This window comes from Thunnus thynnus, chromosome 13 (assembly GCF_963924715.1).
Source record: "Thunnus thynnus chromosome 13, fThuThy2.1, whole genome shotgun sequence".
In the NCBI taxonomy this organism is placed as follows: domain Eukaryota; kingdom Metazoa; phylum Chordata; class Actinopteri; order Scombriformes; family Scombridae; genus Thunnus; species Thunnus thynnus.
The window spans coordinates 14439228-14458470 of record NC_089529.1 but is presented as its reverse complement, the minus strand read 5'-3'; the positions used below and the strand labels follow the sequence as shown (position 1 = coordinate 14458470).

The following is a 19243-nucleotide window of genomic DNA, read 5'->3' as shown; positions in this document are numbered from 1 at the left end:
AACAGCATTAAAACAAGCGTCTCTTTACCTAAGTGTCTCACCTTTAGCTGAACAAATTTTTAAACCTGATAAATTAACATTAGTAAACTCAGTAACATTACCAGTCCCATTGTTGTTGTTCCTGCTGTTTATACAGTAATGATGAGAGAGCTCCACTTTTTCCTTCCACACCTTCTTTCTTTGTGCCTGACAGAACATTATTTAAGTTGTTCCTTATCATAATGGACATGATTTACTCAGCAGTTACGGTGGGTTTGCACATTTGCCTGAAACTAAGGTTATACTTCATGGCAGCTCCGTAATTGATTCTCTGTTAATTAGCGTGTAGAGCACACAGCATGAGGGTTATGTTTATTTTTGTGGTCAGGGTTTTGTGTTAGACTTGAACTCCTTAATAGTAACGTGATATGACAGCACATCAAATGGCTTTTTCCAGGAATAAAAAATGCTTAAAATGTACTGTGTAGAAAAATATGGGATTAAAGATTTAAAAAACTATATAAGCAAAAATACTTATACTCTTATTATTCTTGTGATGTATATTAAGATTTTGCTATTTTTAGTGTTTTTAATGTAATTTATTGAAAATTAATTATTAATGCTCCCACTGTGAAAACTCTATTAGTGATTTCATTGTGTTGCATTAGATATCTTCGGGCTAGTTGCTTAGCACTGTAGCACAATAATCATTGATTGTGCTTACTGAAGATTAATGTAATTTATAAATGAAGCTTTGTATTGGATGTTGCACATTGTTAACACTGTAAACAATCTGTGACCTTTTAAAGGGAGGCAACAGAGGCAGAGAAAGAGGGTGACCTGAGGGGGGCAGCTAAAAGAAGAGCCTCTTTGCAAACCTGTTTTCAAAGTAGCAGCCAACCAACAGCTGAATCACCTCGCTGAAATATTCAGCAGCTGGTTCTTACACTCTTTGCTCCAATCAAAGTGTTTTTGACTCTGTAGCTGTTGTGTAAGAGTAACTTAACACCAGTTTAAAAAATCTTTCTGTTCTCCAGTTGTTGGAGTTTTGCAGTAATATAGAGGTGATCAAAGGTGGATAAGAGTTGACACTTTCAACCAGAAGATGTCAGTGAAACTGCCTTCCAACTTGGTGTTTAAAGGGACACATAATGCTTTTTTCTGGTTATTTATATACTGTTATGATGTTGGATATCTTCAATTGAATTCAAAATACTTGTCTCTTAAAGGGCAATTTGAGGCAAGCACGTTTGCAAACAAGAACACATATGCTATTCATTGACACACATTTAAAAGAAATCTAAAAAATACAAATATGACAATGTCAGAAAGAGTTTAAACACACTTGGGATTGATGGTCGTTACCAATCTATAGCTGGCCAGCAGTGTCTAACACCACAAGGCACAAAAGAGTCTAAGTGCTAATGCATAAAAGTGACCAGTCCTTTTACTGTGGCTGTCCACAAGTCTAATGGCCTCTGGAATAAAACCAAACTTCCTTCTGTTTGTTTTACATAAAGGCAATTTGTTAAACAGCCTACCCTGAATGCTTCGTTTGAGACATTTATTTCTATCTTACCAACAAGCTGGCGTCGACTCGTAGCACATGCACATGAACAGCCGGCCGTTGCATGGCCTTGGTTGCTAAGGTTGTTGCCAAGGGTTTTCTATGTGTTGTTTGCATTGTCCACTCTCATATTTCGGATCAGATTTTGGCTTGAACATGTACAGATGTATTTGAGAAGTTAAGAACGAGAAAAAGTAGTGAAATCCTACTACTATAGTTTGTTTTATGGTTTGTTGAGATAGCCTCTGCAGCTGGCGGATATCTGCCAAGGGGCAGCTTCAAAGAGCTGGCCATTCAGAACAGAGTGGGCTTATCAGTAGGGGGGGCTTAAAAAGACAGGAAATAAAATGGCCTGTTTTAGACAGAGGCTGGACTGAGGGGCTTTGTAAAGGGTATGAAATAAATAAGAAGTGTTTTGAATTGTAAATGATGCAACAATACTCCAGTAGAGCTCCAGATTAAAAATATAGACCTATTAATGTGCATAATATATCCCCTCTAAGTTGCCCTTTAGAGTTGGAGGTAAGCATGTGATTTGTCCTCAGCAGAAAAATAAAAGCATCAGTCATTTGCTCAAATGTTTAACATGACCTGTTTACAAATTCAATACAAGCAACCTCATGCGAATAATGACTGTTCTTACTCAGAAGCTCAGACAGTGGAGGTAGAATGACACTTTAATAGCACCACATAACTTCTTGGGTGGGAAGCTGGCTGTGTCTGACTTTGACGCCGGTGACTGTGCTTTGCATCCTGTTTTTATTGACAGTCAATATTGGTTTCCTGTTACCATGACCACTATCATTTCCTAACCTTAGCCAAGTAGTTTTAATAGCCTAAACTTGACATAAACAGAGGTTACAAATCAGAAAATGCTATATTGGTCCTAATATAAGATGACTTTGACTATAAGACAGTCTTCTGGGGGAGGGCATTCCATGGAGACTTTTTGACGGTAAGAAACATTAAACAAGACAGGGCGGATATGAAAAATACAACAACTCTAAATTTTTAATTAAAGTTCTTTGTGGTACTTACACATTTCAAACTATAGCCTATTGTTTTTTTTTGTAATCTAGTTTTATAATCTAAAGAGAATCTGCATTGACCTTTTTTTTATTGATCTGCTTCTGAAAATGTCTGCTCATATCTTCATTTGATGTATTTGAGCTGGTTAGAGGCAAGCACTAACTTGCAGGTAAATTAAGACGGGCAGATCGAATGGACTTCTCACATATTTCAGTGGACACATTGCTACTCATCCCTAATTAAAATGTAACCTTGGGGGTTTTTTTTATACTAATTAAATCAACCTGAATGACTTTTCCTCCCTGCACTTCAGACAGAATTTACTGGAGGGTCAGATAAATTGTTCATCAAGCCAAATATGTTGTAACAGAATACTTGGTAAGACGTGGATAAAGTGTTTGCAGATAGGAATTGTCTTGACATTTACCATCATTAATTCTGATTTTTTTTTTTTTTTTTCACTTTCATCTCCCAGACTTCTACATTTCTGGCAAAGATAGGGCCCCTGCCAAACTGATTAACCTTACAAACAAGGCATGTCTGGCTTTTGAAGTCACACTTTTTTAATACTTACCTGTAGCTGTCATCTAAGCATGCCAAATCCCAACGTTGCCTGCTACAGCTTTAGTGACACTGACACCAGAAGCAGATCTGGATGCACTGTAGATTATGTTTGTCCTTGCTCCTGTAAAAGCTTATAAGAGTGTACAGTTTAACTTACAGTATTTGCCTGAGGTGATAGCTGTTATTTAGTTATGGCGTACATATTCTGAACTCTGTATAAGAACAGACTTAAAGTTTAGATGCCGTTTTTTTGCTTCTTCTGTGAATGCTTTTTTTTTTTTAATATGGAGAGTCAGCAATTTATACAGTTCAGTTTAAGTGTTATCTTCTTCATTTTGTCCATTCAATCCATTTCAGATTGGCAATATGGCCTGATCAGTCTCTGCATGTGCTTTGTCTCTTTTCTTCTCAGAGAAACACATTCAGCCTCTGTAAATAAGGCGGCAGATGTTACAAAAGCAGGATTATTAGGAGGGAGGGAGGGGTGAGATGGTGGGAGGGGAGGAGGGAGGGTCATCTTTCAAAACAGACTTCCTTGGTTGAGAATTATGAAGGGCAGCTAAATGAATAGACAAAATGAAGAATAGATGGATGGTGGAAGAAGTGGTAGACTAAAAGACCTTTTCTTTCCCTTGTGCTGTCAGCAGGGCCAAACTGAGATTGACATATATGACCAAGCAGTTGGCAGGGCAGTGGAGTGAGGAAGCTGCTGGCATGAGAACCTCAAACACAGACAGACATTTCTCTGTGTGCCATGGAGAGGGCTCTGATGTATAGCGGTGATGACAAGAGTGTCTATTGCCTTGCCCACAAAACTATGAGAAAATGATTACTCTTTTATCTTGTGTTCTGTCATCGGCTTATTCTCTCTCCTCTTCCTCCGTCGCTAACAATCCCATCTTCTGCTGACCTTTAATCTCCTTTTATTTTTCCGCCATCTTCCTAATTTTCCATTTCCTGTTGACAGCTTTGTTCATTCACCTCTGCAGATTGAGTCAGGCATTGCCTTCTTTTTGTCTTTGTGTCATGTTCATATATTTAACGGATTGAAGCAGTGACCAGAGGTGACAACATAATTACAAAATCCTTTGGGGATTGTATTACTTACCCTCCTTAAAAGAGATTGGCTGCCCTCTTTTAATGTAGCGTTTCCACATGAAAGTGCAGCTTTTATCGCTCCTGACCACTTTTCCCTCCACATCATTCCCTTCTGGATTCTGTCCCCATTCCTGTCATCATTCCCTTACCGTCTACTTTTTGCCCTTGTTCCCTCACTAAAAAAACACATTTAAATGCAAACAAGGAAAATCTGCCTAGCATGTCCTCCCACAGGAAAGACATTAAAAAAAAGCAAATGAGAGGAAAATCATTGCAATCTCTTCCCCTTGGGCATCGCTTACAAACGTGGAGGGAAAATGCACAAAATCACTTTTGGTTCTAATATTGTATATTACGGTAATCATTCACGCATTGCTTTGACAAAGAAGATTATGTCTCAGTCAACATTTCCATTATGCAATTATGTATATGTGAATACCCCCGTGAAGAGCTGTCCAAACTGCAGTCTTGAGAACATCCAATCCGCCCATTAGACATAAAAGGAAAAAATAAAAAAAAACAAGCAGCAGTGCAAAAAATACTACTAAACTACTACTAAAAATACTGTGCATTTTGTTTGTTCATTTCCCCTTCGATTGCTGCAGCTAAATAGGTTGCAACACTTCAAAATTTGTGTATGCTTTCATCTCGAAAGTCAAAAAAATTCAAGGTCTCCGAGCAGTTGGTTGTTCAAATTACACCCCATTCCCAGGGGTTTGCAGGTAAATAAAGTTGCAGTGTAGTTTACATTGCTCCGTGTAGGTCAAAACCCTGAAACAAGATTACCACATTTAAGCTTAGACTCTCATTTATGAATAATTATGAAATGTGGTCATCATCATAATCCACAGCTTAGTGAACAGATGGTTCAAAAAAAATTCTCACAGGTGTGTCACTGTGCATCTGTGTTTGCTCCACCACATGTGAGGCACTTGTTTGCTGCTTTGCCGAACGCTCCCTGTCAGGCTGGTGGCTTAAAAATGAAGCAGCCGGCTACACTGCTCTCACGTACAGACCCAGATTTCCTGGGTCCACGCCAAAGCAGCGCATGTGTAGCGGTGGCAGGTTTATGCAGTCCTCATGCATTAACAACATTGATTGGTTAGAGAAGTCATAAACAGCTACAGAATCTATCACAAAAAAGGATTCCCCTTCTCATTTTTGTTGATAATTGCATCACCATCTGCTTTGTTTTTTCTACTTTATAGCAGAACGATAATGTGTCCATTAGTTCTTTGTTTGAATAAAAGAAAAAAAAAAATCATATATCACTTCTTTTCCTATTTAACAGTCTGTTACACCATCACATCTCATAATATTCCCTCAGTTGTACAAATGTAACATCATGTATAACTACTTTTCTGCTCATTACCTCTCAAACAAACTAAACCACTTTACTCACACATTCATGAATAAACATTAACACACTTCAGTATATTTCTCGGTGAAACAATACTCAACATACACAATGTAACAAACATTTTAACTGGCATAACTACATCAAATCTGGTTTAATGCACACTTATGCCTGAGCAAGAGCTTCATAACAGCTGTACAGCTATACAGGGGTTTATGTAATGCTTGTTATTTCACACGTAGTGTGATGCCATCACAGTGCAATGGAACAGTGGGTCATTTTATGGTCATTTTATTTCAGACATTACACAGTTCAGATGTTGTGGTGGTGACCTTTTTAAAAGAAAACATGACTTTGACAGCTGTATGATAATTGTGTGAATACTTAAAAACTTTAGTACACTATCCACTATCACATTTCCAAATATGCGGCACTCTTTGTTGTGTTGGAGGTGACCCAGTTCAAAATTTAAATGGAAAGTGAAATTCCCATAATTATCAGAAAACCTTTGTTCACAGTACTTTGTGAATGTGCAGAAATCTTTTTTGTTTTGTGGAGAAAAATGTTTCAAGTCATGAGCTGTGAACTGATCAGAAGTCAACACAAAAGAAACTTTCACCAACATTTCTAGAATTTTTTTTGTTCTGTGCCTGCCTTTGTACATTAATTTTGACTACATAATTGCGGATTCTTTCTTGTCGACTCATAAACTTAAGAGAACCATTTAAAAAGTTTTACTGTCTAATTTCAACTAAATGCCGCAATGACCACAAATAAAATTGATCTCATTCTCTGTGCAATGAGCAGGCTGCTCATTGCACAGCATTATTCAAAAAAGCCATATATTAGCAAGCACAGTTGTTGGAGCATTCATTTTAGGAAGCTCATATAAAAATGTAATGGTTAAGGATCCAAAATTTGAGCAGTAATTATTAACAAGCTCTATTGCCCAGGTGCTTGCTCAAACTGACATTGCCTTAACAGTGCATGAAGGCATATTTGCATGGAAAAAAGCTTGTGAAAGCAAGCAAAAATTTATGCTGCTCGAAGATAAGTAAGACAATTACAAGAAACACTATGTTTTGGATGATCATTAACATGAAAATAAAAGTATTACAGAACAGAATTAAAGTGAGTTAAAGTTTGAGTTTGAGTCTGAAAAGTCGTCCCTGTGAAGACTGCTGTAGCCTCAAGGTGAGATCATATGACAAGCAGGCTGATGTTTTTTTGTTTTTTTTTCTTTTTTGCCTTCTGTCTGTTTATTGTACACTTCTGTGTGCTCAGGTTTATGTGTACCTCTGTGTTTGTTCCATGCTTTACATGTCTTTCTTCACTGCCTAATTTATTTATTGAAGTGGAACATGCATGCCCACACACACTCAAAGCAGTTAGTAATGACCATTAATCTATCCAGTCTGAAAAGATAATTTCTGCTTTATCATTTTTGAAGAGCCCTTTAATGAAAAGACCCACGCTAAGGTTTTTAAAAAGATACAGAACGTCATCCCTCTTGTCAGTGAACAGTATGGTCTTTTTCTTTGCGGCACAGATCCAATTTATATTCAAATACTCCAGAAAGAATGAACAGCATTGGAGTATGAAGTCTTATCAGTCTATAATTGAAGTTGCCATACTGAATTTGCTTTAACCTGCACATTAAGTAATTGTCCAGCCTTTTTCTTCTTATCAGCATATATGTTTGTTGGTTGTGACTGATACAATGATATACTGAGTTCAGTCATGACCAGTCAGATCTACTCTATTCCTTGCTATCATAAGCAGACCATTTGTGTCATAGCACTCTGACACTTAAATGATGGAAGAGTCAAGAAAGTGATTTCCCCACCAAACCACCAAACCAAGAGAAAACTGTTGTCCTTGTACAGGAGGTGAAGAATTGCTGGCTTTATGCATCATGGTGCACAGTGACAGTTCTAGGTTGACAGCCACACACCAAAGCCACATTTGCACATACTGTAGTTACAAAAAGAAATGTGAGTAAGCTGCTCATGCTTGGTATAACTATAAAGCTCAGGTGCACTTTGCACCACGCATTTTTGACATGGTTTGAGCAGATGGATTATACAAGACATGACAAGTACCCCCAATCCCTTTAAGAGATGGCTGGAAATATGACACACAGGCAATTTTCCCTCCTCAACCTTTTCCTCCACCAAGACCTGGGGCCCCTACAGTACTTCATGTCCTTCCTTATGAATAGACGGTGCTAGACACTGCCAATGCTCTGCACTATTATATCTGGAAATATACTTGAAATGTGGTGGAACGGATTATTTTTAGCAAATAGTTATATTGTTAGATTTGGGGGAAAGTGCTCTGCTCTTTTAGGGAGCATTCAAAAAATCTGAGGAGGAATAAGGGTTCTGCTGGGAGAACTAATCCCCCCCAACAAATATACATTGACAGTTCAGGGTTTGGCATTGAGTGTATCAGCAGAGTGAGAAGTGTCAGTATATAATGGCTAATCTGTACACCTATATGAATACAATTGGATATTAGCTGGTGTCCAAGCCAATGTGAGGCAGCTGATCCATGCGACGCACCAACTGGATAGTGTGAACCACAGACCACTCTTTAGATGTGGCTGGGGGTCTGCTAGATGAAAAAGCACCTGCATGCCCCAGTGTCACTGAAGCTGTCCACACGCTTGTCCTGCTACTCTGTCAAAACACAGCGAATCTGTCATTTCTGATAAAACTTTATCGGGAATGAGGCAACCTACTGTGGGGCAGAGGCTAGAAACCTTTGGTATGTAATTTCAGCCCTCTCTGTCAACAGTCTTGCTAAACTGGAATTGCTGAAATAGAATCCCAGCATATTAGAAATTGCAGTAATCCAGTATTTTACTCAATTAAAGTGATTATAAGACATAATGTAATGTAAACTGCATTTTCTTTACTCACATAAGGTCATTTTCCAAGTAAGAGATATGTAGCAATCCAATTTTAGTGGCAATTGTTGATGCAATTTACAAAAATGTGCACAACTATAACACTGTACTGTAGCAAGATGACAAGCTCTGACGTTGTAACATAATGTCAGCCTCAAAGAGCACATACAATGGAAAATGAAAGCATTGATCAAAACACATGAGCACTTTAAATGTAACATCATCAAAAGTGGATGTACACTACTCATGAGCCATCAGGGTTGGATGTGTTTATTCTGATTGGCTGGGCTCACGCAGGCAAATTGCATTATGCCGAGGTGAGAAAATGATGGGTCAAACCATCAGAGCCACATTACAGGATGAATCTAAATGGAACGGCATAATAAGGGTATTGGCATAATACAACATCTCACATTATAGAGAGAGCAAGTTAATGTAAATACATTTAAGAAAACTAAGGCTGTCTCTTTTTGTCTCCTTCTCCAGGTAATGTGTTTGTGGTGAGTTTGGCATTTGCTGACCTTGTGGTGGCGTTCTACCCCTACCCGCTGGTTCTGTATGCTCTTTTCCATGATGGATGGGCACTAGGAAACACACAATGCATGGTAAGACGACATCAGCTACAGTATGTTTCAGTTTACTACCAGTGTACTACCAGTAACCTCACACCCAACACAGTCTGACACAAACACTTGCATTCTCTTTTTTTATCTGTTCAGGTCAGTGGTTTCCTCATGGGGCTGAGTGTCATCGGCTCCATTTTCAACATCACTGGGATTGCAGTAAACAGATACTGCTACATCTGTCATTCGTTCTCCTACAGTCGGCTGTACAGCTATCGCAACACTCTGATCTTTGTTGCCTTAATTTGGCTGCTCACAGTAGTTGCCATTGTTCCGAATTTCTTCGTCGGTTCCCTGCGCTACGACCCACGGGTCTACTCCTGTACCTTCGCCCAGAATGTCAGTAGTTCCTACACGGTGGCTGTAGTGGTGGTTCACTTCCTGGTTCCCATCGCAGTGGTTACCTTCTGTTATCTACGGATTTGGGTACTTGTGATTCAGGTCAGGCTTCTAATTCTCTACGTGGTTATTTATGTCTTTACTGGCACACAAAAGGTATAAAAAGGCCAAAGCAAATAAACCTATAAATATGCCATTAGCTGTAAATAATGCAGGCACCCAATGGGCCAAACAATAACAAGATTCATCAGTCCTCCAGGAGCCATCCAAAATGGACCTGTAATGCAGAAAATATGGTCTCTCTGACTTTAGAAGTTTTGACCTTTAATTATTGGCCCTTTACTGGAAGAGTCAGTGTAATTTCTTTAAATGTCAGAATACTGACAAAATACATCATCAAACAATTTAAATACTTCCTGACATACAACATTTGAGTTGAGCATTTTGATCTTTAACTACTAGTAAGTGTGGATTTTTTTTTTTTTTAAAAACTGCAAAGATTTGGCAAAGTCAGTGCCTGTGATTTCAGCTGAGACACCATGTTTGACAGGCAGGTAGATGGACCAGATCCCTGGAATAGTTGTGCATGTGAATATATGGGTGTGTTTCTGTGTAATGTGTGGGTGTCAATGCATGTGTGGGTTTCTGTCTGTTTGTGAAATAGAGAGGTGGAAAGGGACAAAAAGTCTAATTTTCTATCTTATGTGGTTTCGTCATGTCTAGGTGCGTCGTAAAGTGAAGACTGAGGAGAGCCCTCGCCTCAGACCCAGCGACTTGCGGAATTTTATCACCATGTTTGTGGTCTTTGTGCTGTTTGCCATCTGCTGGGCTCCTCTTAACCTGATTGGCTTGGCGGTAGCCATAGATCCGTCCCGCGTGGCTCCCCGTATCCCAGAGTGGCTTTTTGTGGTCAGCTACTTCATGGCCTATTTCAACAGTTGTCTGAACGCCATCATCTATGGCTTACTCAACAGGAATTTTAGGAACGAGTACAAACGCATTGTCACCTCTGTTTGGGTGACTCGGCTTTTTGTGACAGAGACTTCGCGGGCCGCCACGGACGGCAGGAGCATGCGGAGCAAGCAATCGCCACCTCTCAACAACAATGAGTCAGTAAGAGATCGCATAAACAAAGAATGAAATTCTCAACTTTGAAATCTGGATCCACAAGCCTGTTAAATGATAATTCCTGTATTTTTATGTGACATCCAGATAGTTGTGCAGCTAAAGAGTATCAAGTAACAGATGAAACTGGAATACATGGCTTGGTGGTTTTCTATTGGCTGACATCTGTCAGTTTAGGGAGCATGTGAAGATGTTTACATCTGTGGATATGTTTTTTTTTGTAATTTTGGGCAAAGTTGTGAAGAATTACGTATGATTTTATTGAAAGTTTATTGTTTGGATGATTAACTCAACAACTGTAGTGCTAAACAAGGATGATTTTGCAAGTTTTCTCTGTGACCCATTAAGCAGAAAAAAAATTTAAGAGACGTTATTATGTCCTGGGAGAACTGAGCCATGGATCGCAGTTTCATGTTGTTCTCATGACTACTCTAAAAATAATCTAAATGGTACATTAATATTACATTACAAATGTAATATCCTTTAATGTCTGCTGCTGTAGACTCTTAGACATATTTCACAAAACTGGGTAACCACTGATAAACATGCACCTCTCTTTAGTAACTTCAAAAGCCTCAAATAGTAAAATGCGCCTCACACCTGAATGCCAGATTAGTAAAAAAAGAAAAAAAAAAGGAGATGTCATTCTGTCAGTATAAAATCAATCTGACAAGGTTTGATGTTTTGACATTGATGTGGTCAGAATTGCACACTATGCCTAAATGTGGCAGTAGCATTATACCCCATGCTGCCTGGTCTGACCCTGCACTGCACTGCGAAGAACAAGACACAGAAACTTAGTAATAAACATAATAAAAATGAAATGTATTCAGGAAAATCACTTAGTAATGGCTGATACAAAGCAAGTCATGACCAAAACTAGCACCAAACCATTTAAGATGTGTCAACAAACATGGCTGTTTTAAATTTTGATGGTGCATGTGATGTAGCAGGTGGAGGACACCTACGTACATATCTACTATTGCTGCTTTACCCATCATTCTGCATATCACCAGTACTTTACAGCTGCTGCAGTTTGACCATGCTGTAACTTTATTGCAATACCAATTCATACAACAGGCCAGTGTAGGCTACATTTAAAGCCATCCTTTATATAATCTTTGAAATAGAAAATGTTTTCTTAGTGTACAATGAGCAAAACAATGCAAGGAATAATTACTGTTGTGCCAGTTTCCTGGAATAAGGCTAAACATGAATTTGATACTGCAACAGAAATTATTCTTTGAAATTTTGAATGTTTTTTTTTGTCCCCCCAAAATTTCAATTATTTCATTCTGCACTTAACAGTTTAATGTCAAAAAATTACTACAATATCATTGTCAGTGAGATACCACATATAGTGCTGTCTTTATTTTGCTAATTTTCTACAATAGAGTTGCAGCATGAGATTTATGCATAGCATAAACAATCTCAACATACCACATTTGCACTTTTTATCAAACATGTAACAACAGTATAGGATATCTATTTTATGGTTACACCTTTTAAAAATACAATATATAAAATACAATGTATGAACAATATATAAAAACATATTCTGTAAATTATAACAATGCGTTGCCAAAAATATAAAACAGTGGAGTCAGGGCTACCAAAAGAAAACAAAATCTAAACCCACTTCAGGTAGTACTAACCTGACATGCCAGATGATTTGTTACAAGAACCATCTGAGAAGTCGTCCTTGGAAACTGTTTGGTAAAGGGCAAGCACTTTCAAAAAGTACTTGGCAGGTGACTAGATGAACCACCTGTCTGTCACTGTCTATCACCATCTTAACTTGCGAGGCAGCTGGATTTGCAACGCTGATTTGATTATGACTGGTGGTTCGGACACAAGCGCATAACTTGAAGCCTGACAAGATGGATTCTTGCGTGATCTTTTGATGTCGTGATCTTGCTGATCCAGCTGCCTCACAAGGTAAAGGCAGTACAGTCTGATTTAGAGAGTAACCACAGTGCAGGAAAGTATGACAGAGGCATTTCACAAATGGAGAGCACAACCTCATACATTTATGTCAACATATTAACAAAATCATGCAGTAAGTTTGTCAAGTTCAACAGCATGGATGATTCTTTATTCACACTTTGCTATGCAATTCGGAACACAGTGATCATCTGCTCACATCACGACACAAGACATCTGACATCAGTTGCACCTAAAAAGTCATATACAGTTAATTGTGTAGCTGAGATGGTCCCTTACCTTTAACAAGATGTCACAAACTCTTACGTATTTACTGTAAATGATGCTGCTCTCCAGATCGCACAATGACAAAAGGACTAAGATACACAAGCAGTTCAGGGTGTTTGTTCTCCTGCCTCACATGTTAAAACACCTTCAACCCCTATAGAAAGACTAAGTGGATGAATACATTTACTGAATGTGCAGCAAACAATATAGAATGGACACAAGTTCCTCTGCCTCCTACATCAGATGCAGTAGTTATTTTTCAAATATCCAATGTACGGTAGTCTTATGCAGTGGCAACTCTTGTTCTTCATTCTGAAATACTTATGCAAAATTTCAGCTTTTCATTTCACAGGTAATTTATTTTTATTAATTACTGTAGTTAACTTATTTTCTGATAAAAAAAATAATAAAAAAATACTCCACCAGGGACACGTTTTGATGCTTTCACTGTGGAAAAGAAAGAAAAAAAAGAGAACATTAGGGGAAGAGTTAGGCATTATACTGTCACTTGGTTGTATTTTATGGAGTGACGTTCATTGCCTATTAGCTGATTGTTGAGACGGTACAGCTCATATCTGTATTCCCATCTCAGGGTGCCTACCAAACATTTTATTGTGTTACACATTTGTCCAAAACATTTGCTGTTTATTAGCTGCCATATGAGTGGAGTCTGAAGACATTTCAAAGGAATATTTTGTAAATTAGTGTCATTGTGGTTTTTAATTGTGGTATATTGTTATTGGAGATGTATTCAAAATGTGTTTTTTAATATACAGTATCTGAAGCTCAATAACCCCACACAATTAAAAGTTTATAATTGGATTATGCTTAACCTCTTTTTCCATTAACTCCACTACACTTGCTAAGTGCATCTAAAACAACCTCTTGTTTAATTGAGATGTACTGTACATTGCATCACTGCAAATATATATATGTTTTTTTTTTCAGTGTCGAGTGATACAATTGCAGGTGATTTGGAATCAACTTCTATAACCACACAAAACAAGTCAGTAATTTTAATATTGTTCTGTTTTTCACATTTTAATTCATTTTGCAGCACATTTGTGTCTTCTTACAGGGTAAAAAAATAAAACAATGTGCAAAGCCATATATCAAGAACAGCAACAGATCAAAGTCATACTATAAATATTCATAGGACAGGACAGATGCAAAAGTGTATCGAGCAGAGGAGGAATATTTGGAGGCCAACACTGACATTTGTGGTGCAGAGGCAGGTAGACGACAGGGGGATGTTAGTGAGATTTAGATAAATATAGGTGGTGACGATGCTACCCTGACAATAGAGGTGGGAAGGTCATTCCACCATTGGGGAAGTGGGAGTGGTGTCCAGGTCGCTGCAGGGAAGGGAGAGCTGAACAGCAAAAAAAAAAAAAAAAAAAAAAAGTGATGTTGTTATGGCACAGAGAAAATTAATGCTCAAACATCTCGAGAGTGTTTTAGATGCACTTGGAGGAAAGCGAAGACTTCAATTTAAACCAAAGAAATGGGCATAGCTGAAGGGGTTGGGTATACATACATTTTGTCAAGTTATTGCTGGGGAAAAACTTTAAAACACCTTGGGTCCTTTAAGGTCTTTTTTTTCTTTCAAAGTACTGCCTTACAGTTAACACAATAGTGTCAAATTTTAAAATATTACGGCAAGTGCCATATTTTCTATTAAAAATGAACCCATTCAGCAAACTTGGCTTGCCTGCATATTGCTTCTTTTTATGTATTCAGGACATTTGTCTACAGAAAGTTTTCTTTGCAGCATCACACGCAGACCTCAGGCAGGAGACTCAATTGTCAAAACAAGAACAAATATTATCTTTCTTCTCCTTTGTGTTCTCTTCCTATATACCCTATGGCAAAATTATGTAACTAAGTTCATTTATGTTCCATATGCTCTCTGTCTGCACCCATACTTTGAGTGTTTTTCTACATGCAACCAAATATGACACCTTGCTTGCCAGCTTAGAGTATAGGTTCATTGTTTTTCAATCTGCATAAAAAAAATGTTGTTTCCCATCATTTACAGCCTAGCTTTGCAGCACAACTGTTATGTGGAGCAGAGCAGGTGAACCTAAATGCAGACACAGGCTGGCTAGGAGGCAGGGATATGGTAGGAACAATGTATTGTAAGGTGAAGAAAAGGGGATGCAGGCCCAGGGAGGCTTGGACTGGTAGCTGGAAAACTAAAGCTAGGGCAGGTAGTTGGGCTGGAAGCTGAGAAGAGCAGGGGTCCAGGGCAGGGAAGTAGGGCTGATGAGACGAGGGACAGGAGCCGGAAAAAGAGCCGGCGGAACTGCGGGAACGAGACAAGGGACAGGAGACAGGGACCGGAGCCAGAGCAGACAGGACTGCAGGAAATATGAGACAGGGTTAGGCAAGGGAAACAGGCAACAACAAGAAAACAGGATAAATGCAGAAGTGGCTTGAAGCATAATAACACTGACAGGTAGCAGAGTCTACAATCTGGCAGAGTGGAAGTGGCAGGGCTGAGTATTTGTAGAGGGCTTGATTACTGAGATGAGGTGCAGCTGGCGTGGCTCTGTTCTGACTCCGGCACACCTGCAGACAATCACACACACACACACACACTGTCACGAACGGGGCTGCACAGCCCTGACAAAAGAGGAAGATGCACACAACCAAGTCAATTGGAAAAGGAATAACATAAGAGGAGAACCTAAACTAAAAGTGGCATGTGTAATCAGTAAGATCAGCAGTGTAGTTGAGTGCAATGTTGTATGGTGCAGAAACACAAGCCAAACACCAAACCAAAAACCAAAGGGAGGGGAGCACACAGCAACTGAGCTCCAAGAGAGTTTTTAGAGAAGCACTGAAACACAGAGCCCCAGGTGCTGCCCTCCAGTATCTGCAGAGACAGCACAGATAGCAGCCACACAAACCAAGTAACAGACAGACAGGGCGGAGAGGGTCATCACAACACACACACACACAGACACACACACACACAGAAGAGACAGGGAGTCATTCAGGGAGTGGCAACAAGTTAGGGAGAAACAGGATTGTGATAACAACCTTATAGCTTTAGTTTTTCAGAAACTAACCACTCTGCTCCAATTTCTCTCTGGGCTTTAACAGTCCAATTAGGCAAGTATTTAGTCCTCCAAATCCTAATATGAATCTTGTTCATTCTTGTTCTTGTTCAGCTGTAATTGAAACAACTTTCACAGATTTTTGGATGTTGCTGATAGAAAGCATTGTTCCGGATATTCTTTTATTCTGTTGCACATGGCTTCCTATTTCCAAAAAGGAGATTTGTCCTGGCTTTTGATTGCCATGCTGTGCTGTGTTTACACCAGCTCAGATGCTACAGCAGAGTGTTGTTAGTTTCTCATAACTGCAGCTACTGGTGTGCCTGTGCTGAATGCATGATTGTAAATGAAGTGAAACCATATTTTTATGTTCTGGGTCAAAAAAGACAAACAGTGAACCAATGTTTATTTTGATCATTACATTACACGTAAATTGAAAAAGCAACATATATATCAATGGTGTAAATACAACTCTGCCTTCAAAATAAGGTGGTAAAGCAGTGAAGGTTGTCACACCGTTTTTCATTGGAAGATGAAAGCTAAGGTTTATGTGCAATACTAATCATTTGGAGTGGTGCACTATAATGAGCTGACACACTCTCAGATTTCTGAATTATGCTGTTGGCACCCCTTTTGCACCTGCCCCAACCTCCATGCACAATATTCATGCAAGGTCAACATTCTACTAAAACAGTCATTCCCTGATATTTCTGACTTCAGAGTTTCTGACTTTTATTTTCTACCGTGTGATCTATTCTTGAGTGGTGCTCCACTCCACTATAAACACAGCTGCTATAAAATATATTCCCAAATCATACAACTACTTGATAAGGAAACCAGGGTTTAATTAAATTGTTAAAGTGAATTAGGGCGCCACTAAAATCAGCCCTACAACGACACAAGTTCACATACAGTAATATGCTAATTAAGGCTATTGTATGATTGGAAATACAACGTAACTGTTTGATCAGATACTGTCTGCTATGCAGAAACCTGGCAACCTTGTGGACCTGAGAGGGATAATTGAAATATTCTCCTCTGAACAACCACTAACTATAAGCTACATGCCTACATGGCACAACCCAAGAGTACAAATATCTTGTCCAATATGGTTTTAATAGGCTGAGCAATGTGGGCAAATGATTAACTGTACATGTGGCAGCTCTGAAGCCTTTCCTCCTTTATTTTCATCTGGACATACTGTTTTTTGAGTCATTAACGGGTTGCTGCTCACAGTTTAACATAGACAAGGACACAACACTGATCAAATTTTGTGCAAAATACCTTCACAAAGAAGAAAATAAAATGATAAGCCTTGGGAACATATTGGCATGCACTTACAGTTTGTTGTCATGCACTTTTTCTCTGTGCAAATGTACAGAGACAGAGTGAAACATATTATGTTTGCACCTATACTATAGTGTTTACAAAGAATAAACTAGTCCACATATTTAAAACTTTGACTATGAAAACATTCATGAAACAGCTATTAAAACATTTGCAAAGCACAAATCCTCTTCACTTGATAATTACTTACACCCAGTGGCCACTTAATTGGCTGCAACTCGTTAAAGGTAGGATCTCTGTTCGCCGGCAGCCTGAATTATTTCAGGTGGGAATTAAATGTTGGAAATGTTACACAAGTATTCCTCTTCATGCTGACTTGACGCTGTTACACAATTCCTGCTGTTTTTTTTTAGTGGGACGTCCACACATCGGACGTGGGGTTCATAAAAAGGGGTTGTAACTAATCAAAATGTGGCAACTGAGTATGTATCTTAAAGTCATAAATGGCTCTTGTGAAAAAAAAAAAAAATGTTGTATTGATTTATTACTTTTCTGGTGCAGCAGACAATTAAACATGTCTTTAAGTGTGGTTGGAAATTGATGAGTGAACTTTGCATTTCAGGCATTAAGCCAGTTGACTACTGTGTCTTGATAACTGTGTTCTGTTCAAGCGGCTGTGTGAATGTGCATGCTTGTCTGTTGTTCGTTATGACCGATGTTCGTGGACAAGAATTCGCCAACAGATGCAGACCACAATGCCCAGAGGACAGTCTGAGTAACATGAACCAAAAGGAAATCTGTGGAATGTAATGGAATTTGAAATTTCAACACTCAAAAAGGCTTGGTTGTGACACTGAGTCTCATCAAAATGAACTGTGTGTAAAAAAAAAAATAAAAAAAATAAAAATAAAAAAAAAAGATATGCATTATGTGTACAGTTCTCCTGAAACATGATGTTATGGAAAATAAAATGAATATATCATTTATGCTTTGTGATATTTGCTCATTCATGCATCTGGGAAACCATCAGAAATACAGTCTGAGATAAGCATGTTAAAGGACAGCATGAATCAGCAGACTTTTACCAACTTTACTGCTCTCTTTTTCTACATTGTGTTTCATATTTCATACCTTAGTAAGTGGTTAAAAGGTTTCCTTTAACCACAGATTCACTAAATCCAACAAATTTCCTGGAGATGAATGAGGCACTCTCGTAAGGCTCAGAATTCAGTTGAGTTGAAGCTAGAGAGCCTTTGCAAGCTAGTGGTGCATACTTTGAACTCCCTTATGCCACTAGGCCCTGCTGCCTTGCCCTTGTAAAGCCTTCCCAACTCTTCGTTTATACGGGTGGGAGAGATGGATAGATAGTTTTCTAGGGAAGGCATACTAAAGGATAGGTTCACAATTTTTCAAGTCAGTCTTAAAACAACAGTCAGGTGCCCATATGAATGTTGAAACAGGTTGTTCTTGCTGTAATCATTCTTCCTGTTCATACTGACCATTAGAAGATCCACTCCAAATGTGCTTACAATGCGAGTGAGGGGGACAAAATCTACTGTCCTTGTTTTAAGAAAAGATGCATTCAAAAAGTTTTTTGTTTTTGTTTTTCTGAATATGAGGATTCAGTCATGTGAGTTAATCAAATCAAGTGGATATCTTCCACAGTTAATTTGTCACAGTGTTTTCCTGTTAAGCTGCAGTGGAAGGATTGTAACAAAAAGAGGGAATTTGGCACTAAAAAGACTAACTTTGAAAGATATTGACTTGATTTAATTAATTTAGGTGACTGAAGCTTCATATTATCTCCAAATACATGTTTTCATGGAATGAGGGCTGTGGATTTTGTCCCCCATCACTTACATTGAAAGTGCATTTTGAAGGGATCTCTTAATGGCCAGTACGAACAGGAGGAATGATTACAGCAAAAAAAAAAAAAAAAAAAAAAGTGTCAGCGTACATTTAGGCATCTGACTTGAAAAATTGTGAACCTATCCTTTAAGATGAGGATGTGAATGGGGATGTGAATGAGGTGGAGTTAAAGGTTATGTAAAGGTAGGTTGGATCGACTTAGGCAATGGTGGAAATATAAAT

General features: G+C 38.5%; 1 protein-coding gene across 2 annotated transcripts in view; it reads left to right on the top strand.

Moving 5' to 3' along the window:
- mtnr1bb (melatonin receptor 1Bb) overlaps positions 1-18232 on the top strand; it is a 48740-nt gene extending 30508 nt beyond the window's left edge. The window contains exons 2-6 of one of the 2 annotated variants that reach the window (XM_067608172.1): positions 8992-9110; positions 9225-9569; positions 10191-10576; positions 12777-12785; positions 17902-18232. In XM_067608172.1, the coding sequence (XP_067464273.1) occupies positions 8992-9110; positions 9225-9569; positions 10191-10576; positions 12777-12785; positions 17902-17962 (920 nt within the window). In that variant the 3' untranslated portion in view covers positions 17963-18232. Of the gene's footprint in view, positions 1-8991; positions 9111-9224; positions 9570-10190; positions 17660-17901 lie in introns of those variants that run through there. The other variant, XM_067608171.1, reaches the window with a different exon arrangement.
- Positions 18233-19243: the final 1011 nt, after the last annotated feature.